Source organism: Gobio gobio, assembly GCF_949357685.1.
Source record: "Gobio gobio genome assembly, chromosome: 6".
NCBI classification, from domain to species: domain Eukaryota; kingdom Metazoa; phylum Chordata; class Actinopteri; order Cypriniformes; family Gobionidae; genus Gobio; species Gobio gobio.
In genome coordinates this window covers 55,984,904-55,990,903 of record NC_137102.1, presented here as the reverse complement: position 1 = coordinate 55,990,903, position 6,000 = coordinate 55,984,904, and the positions used below count along the sequence as shown (strand labels likewise).

At 37.0% G+C, this 6,000-nt stretch overlaps 1 protein-coding gene across 1 annotated transcript in view; it reads right to left on the bottom strand.

Annotated features, from left to right (window-relative positions):
- Positions 1-1,128: 1,128 nt before the first annotated feature.
- Positions 1,129-6,000, bottom strand: part of plpp2a (phospholipid phosphatase 2a) — a 55,784-nt gene continuing 50,912 nt past the window's right edge. Inside the window, exons 5-6 of the mRNA XM_079820318.1 lie at positions 5,741-5,917; positions 1,129-4,492 (exon numbers count right to left, since the gene is read on the bottom strand). Coding sequence (XP_079676444.1) covers positions 4,343-4,492; positions 5,741-5,917 — 327 coding nt within the window. The 3' untranslated portion in view covers positions 1,129-4,342. The remainder of the gene's footprint in view (positions 4,493-5,740; positions 5,918-6,000) is intronic.

Here is a 6,000-nt window from a genome sequence, read left to right as displayed (position 1 = left end):
AAGAAGAACGAAGGTCTTACGGGTTTGGAACGACATGAGGGTGAGGAATTGATGACAGAATTTTCATTTTTGGGTGAACTAACCCTTTAAGTTGTTTCAAACCTGAATGGATTTCTTTTGTTGAACACACAAGATGATATTTTGAAGAATGTTGGTAACCAGACAGTTGACGGTAGCCATTGACTTACATAGTTTTTTTTTTCTACTATAAAAGTCAATGTCTACCATCAACTGTTGGAACAGCATTCTTCAAAATATAATCTCTTGTGTTCAGCAGATGAAAGAAAACTATACAGGTTTGAAACAACTTACAGGGATAGTTCACCCAAAAATGAAAATTAGCCCATGATTTACTCACCCTCAAGCCTTCCTAGGTGTATATGACTTTTATCTTTCAGACGAATAAAATCAAGAGTTATATTAAAAAAGTCCTGGCTCTTCCAAGCTTTATAATGGCAGTGAATTGTTGCTCTGTTTTTGAAGTCCATAAAAGTGCATCTATCCATCATATAACTGCTCCACACGACTCCGGTGGGTTAATAAAGGCCTTCTGAAGCGAAGCGTTTGTGTAAGAAAAATATCCTTATTTAAAACTTTATAAAGTAAAATATCTAGCTTCTGCCTGGTGTGCAATGTCGTCAGACATAAGCATTTTGAACTGCGAGAGGCGCTACACTTTTTCCGTAAATTGAATACGAAAGGCAATTGACCAGAAGCTAATTTACTTTATAAAGTGTGGAGCAGTTATATGATGGATAGATGCACTTTTATGGATTTCAAAAACTGAGCAACAATTCACTGCCATTATAAAGCTTGGAAGAGCCAGGACTTTTTTAATATAACTCCAATTGTGTTTGTCTGAAAGAAGAATGTCATATACACCTAGGAAGGCTTGAGGGTGAGTAAATCATGGGCTAATTTTCATTTTTGGATGAACTATCCCTTTAACACGAAGTGTAAGCATGAGTAATATTGATACTTGGCCAAGCAAACTGATAACATGGATGTTAAATATAGTGTTACCAACTGATAAGATTAAAGTATTAAAGACATCTGCACTGTGAACTTTGAGCAGTTTCAAAACTTTTCAAATATTTCTGTTTTGAGCGCATACAGCAAGAGCAGAAAGATGCTGAACAACTTTATTATTTTGAACATAGTAGGTATAAACAAATATAAAACATACCAAGAAAATAAAAAAATTATATGTGCAACATTCATATGCTATACACTCAAAACTTTTTATAAAGTCACTGATGCCAATCATTATAAAATAATAACTGGACGAGATAATTGGTTCAAATAATGTTTTGGAGCTCTATAAGTGGTTAAGAATGATTCATTTTCAGGAAAAGAAAAAGAAAGTTCAGTAGCTTCAATTTAATCAGTTAGACATTTTTTTCTCCTAATGTGAAAGTCAGTCTCTTTTAGGTTTGACACTGATATTCATAATGTTCTCTTATGTATTACACATCCAACCAATTTTGAAAACAACGATGTATTATTCATAATCTGTGATGTACGCTACAGTTCAAATAAAGTTTGGGGTCAGTAAGATTTCGACAATGCATTAAATACATATTTATAATGTTACAAAAGGTTTATACTTCAAATAAATGCGGTTCTTTTGAACTTTACATTCATCAAAAAATCCTATATGTAAAAAAAAAAAAAAATCACAATTTCCACAAAAATATGAAGCAGCACAAATGTTTTCAACATTGATAGTAATACAGCAAATCGGTATATTAGAATGATTTCTGAAGGATCATGTGACACCGAAGGCTGGAGTAATAATGCTGAAAATACAGCTTTGATCACAGGAATAAATTGCATTTTAAAATATACTCGCATCGAAAACAGTTATACTAATTTGTAATAATATTTCAGAATATTACTGTTTTTTTTTAATACATCAAATAAATGCCGCCTTGGTGAGCATGACTTCTTTTAAAAAAATTAAAACAATCTTACTGACCCCACAGTTTTGGACAGTACTGGAAATGCACAAACTTACACCAATCCTGCAGAAATACTCAACATTGCTCTGGGACATTCAACTAAACATTAGTTGCATTTTACAAATAGGCAAAAGTGTAAACACGAGCCACAGTTTTCTTCACATTCACTGTTTAAGTCACTATGTGAGCTCAGTCCTCATTTATTTTAAGGCTGTCTGGTTTTCGGTGACTGAACCAGAGTCACAGAGAGTCTCTGTTCCACATAGAAGAAAAAAAAGAGGGACACATCATTCATATTCACTAAATATAGTGTCCATAAAAAATTGCAGCATTAGAAGCTCACAGTAGACAGCAGGTTCTGTTGCGCAGGATTTATACGATTGATTGACTGTCAACAACTTTAAAATAAAAAGAATGCCTTTTTCCATGTAAAAAAAAAAACAGGTGAGAGGGGGATGATTGTTTTTCCTCCATAAATAACATAGAAAAGTTTTTTTCTCATATTAATAACACGCCAGAAGCCTTGAGAGGGTATATTTCCGGTTGATTTCAGACGTTTTTGGGTTAATACTAATTAATAATACAATTTGCACTTCAGGAGAGGAGGAATATGTGACATTGTCCGCTTGCGGTAATTAATTCAGCAAATGCTAACGCAGTGGAAACAAGCACATAAACCGGAACGATCCTGATGTGGTGGAAACCATATATTTATACATATCTATGGTGGAAACATTCAGCATGATGACAAATGCACAACATGGCGCTATTTTTCCATTTGAATCTACTGGCGTCAGTGTGTTTTGTTCTTTAAAGAAGCTGCTGTCCGTAACTATTTTTGGTTAAACATAATCATCAATTTGAGCAAGTACATAACTAGCCAGTTCAAAACTATCTCCCTACCTTAGCCCCATTCACAAATGGGCTTGTAATGTGTTATGAGTGGTATGGTGGATTTTGGCGGGAAATTCGAGCATGTCTTTGCTTCATTACGTCTCGTCTGTATACATAAAGAAGGAGTCCCAGGTAGGCTATAGCGCATGTGAGGATGCTGCAGGTGGTGGATCATTTATAGCCTTTTCTCAGCAGCTGGAATAATTAAACCTATCATTTTGATGGCGGATTATGATCCAGAAAGGTCCAAACGAGAGATTCACCCGTAGTCAAAAGCAAGAGATTAGACTGTATGGAAACTGAAATCTACAAGTAACGCTAATACACACTAAATACAGTGACGCAATGCTGATGTGGTTAACATTAAAAATCTGAGAACAAAGTATAACAATAATTTGTACGGTTTGCTGTGATAGGAGCGAAGTGGTCATTAGATTTAAATCACCATTGGATTTTTTTTTTTTCCTCAGTTGGTCAGAACAAAAGTGGCAGACATGCTACTTGTTCAGATGACATTTTCCAGTGAAAGGTCTTGTTTTGGTTGTACTTTCAAGACGTAGAATCTGTGGGAAAATCTAATTTTACACTTGGTTAGGACGCGGTGATGATGTTTAGAGATGGATGGCTGTTTAACGTATTAAATTGGCTAGTTAATAGGTTGGTTAGTAGTAAGATTAAATGTCCAAAAAAAATACAGATATACATGTGCCTCGGTTAGCTAGTGGTACTAATGAAACGGCATCGGTATGAGAGCTAGAGAGATCGACGCGAGATTGCAGAGTTATGGTTAAAGACTTTAGTACATAAAACATAAAATACTACCTTATTTAAAAAAAGGATTTCTTGCAGATGCGTGTGGATATAATACCAAATTGTTGTGAAGGTTATAAAAGGCTATAAAGTCCCTAAACCTACCGCCACAGGAATATAACATGATATATAAAAATAGGCAGTATAATCCAGTTGTGTTATATAAAAGACCTTTTTTGTTCCATGTTCATACTTCCTGGATTTCTTACCCTGCGAACCATGAACTCTTGTCTTCTGACGATTTAGAAAAGTTCACTTTCTTTCCCATGCCGAAAGAATCGCTTCCAACAGCAGAAGCACAGCTAGTCAGTAAATGTCAACCGGTGGTTTTGAGGTTGTCATGGAAACGACCAGTTCCCCTTGAAAAAGTTCATCTTTGTGCTGATACAATAAAGTCCCTCAGGGTTCATTAGATCTGTGCACTTGGCGTATATGAGCGTGCATAAAACAAAATGCGGTATAAACTGTCTGTACAGAAGTATAAAATCTAATATTCAGTGTTAGTTCATGCATTCACTTGCTCTCTCTCTCTGAAATGTGACTGTTATCTTGTGGAAGAGAGCGCGGTCAGTGCCAGTGTACAGTCAGTGTGTGTGCAGCAGCGTGTGTGTGGCTGTCTGAACGAGACGTGGTGCAGCAGCCAGTGGTTCTGTGTGACTGCCCTCAAAAGGTCAGACTCATGCAGGCCTGCTGTAGGCGTAAAGGTTGTTTCTGTCCGTGTCTGCGATCTGAAGGCTGGGTTTGCGTTCGCTGTCTTCGTTTTCAGCATTTTCAACATCCTGGCAGCGAGGGGGGCGCTCTTTGAAGAAGTCAGAGATGTGTCGCACCTGTGATGGAGACGAGAGACTTAACTTGCAGAATAGTAAACCACCACACAAGTTCATATTCCACTATATCACACACGCAGATCAGACTGAACATTATGACCGGTGAAGTGAATAACACTGATTATCTCTTCATCACGGCACCTGTTAGTGGGTGGGATATATTAGGCAGCAAGTGAACATTTTGTCCTCAAAGTTAATAGAAGCAGGAAAAATGGGCAAGTGCAAGGATTTAAGCGAGTTTAACAAGGGCCAAATTGTGATGACTGACGACTGGGTCAGAGAATCTCCAAAACTGCAGCTCTTGTGGGGTGTTCCCGATCTGCAGTGGTCAGTCTCTATCAAAAGCGCTCCAAGGAAGCAACAGTGGTGAACCTGCGACAGGCTCATGTGTTGACTTGGCCTCCAAATTCCCCAGATCTCAATCCAATTAAGCATCTGTGGGATGTGCTGAACAAACAAGTCCGATCCATGGAGGTCCCTCCTCGCAACTTACAGGACTTAAAGGATCTGCTGCTAACATCTTGGTGCCACATACCACAGCACACCTTCAGAGGTCAAGTGGAGTCCATGCCTCGACAGGTCAGGGCTGTTTTGACAGCAAAAGGGGGATCAACACAATATTTGGAAGGTGGTCATAATGTTATGGCTGATTGGTTTACATGCATGCATAGATAGATATACAGTACCACTCAAAAGTTTGGAAACGTTACTATTTATTCTGTTTTTGAAAGAAGTCTCTTCTGCTCACCAAGGCTGCATTTAACATTTAAGGCTGCAAAATATTATAATTTTAAAAAAGTATCACAGGTAATAAAAATATTAAGCAGCACAACTATTTCCAACATTAATAAAAAAACATCATATTCAAATGACTTCAATAAATTGTAATTTTACAAATTAACTTTTTTTTTTATCAAATAATTGCAGGCTTGATGAGCAATATATATGTTTATAATTATAATAGATTCATTATATTTAGTTATTTTATAATTGACATTACGGAGCACAGCAGTCAGAAGTAGTCATTGTTTTCTGTTTTTATAACTATTAAATCAAATTTCTGCCCCCAAATTCTAGTGAAGTGTATTTAAATAACTTATTTATATACTTCACATAAATCAAAGTTACTGAAGATTGAGGGAGAATATTTAAATGGGTTTAATTTGATATTGTTTCTTTTCGTTTGAATTTGATATTTTTTATTTTAGGGGAGTAATAAAGCTGGTTTCATGAGATTTGCCCACTCACCGTGAGGACTGCGATCAGCGCCCCTTGCAGAAGACCCACGACCACGTCGCTCCAGTGGTGTTTGTAGTCAGACACACGTGTGTATCCCACATAAATGGCAAAAGCCACCAGGAAGAACTGAATTGTGGGCCGGAGGAGGCGGGCCCACTTGGATGCCATACGTGCCTGAACATACAACTACACAGGATGAGAAAAAACAACAACGGATTACACAATATTTTAAAAGAGGGTATGGGAAGAAAAACGGAAAATCAATCTTG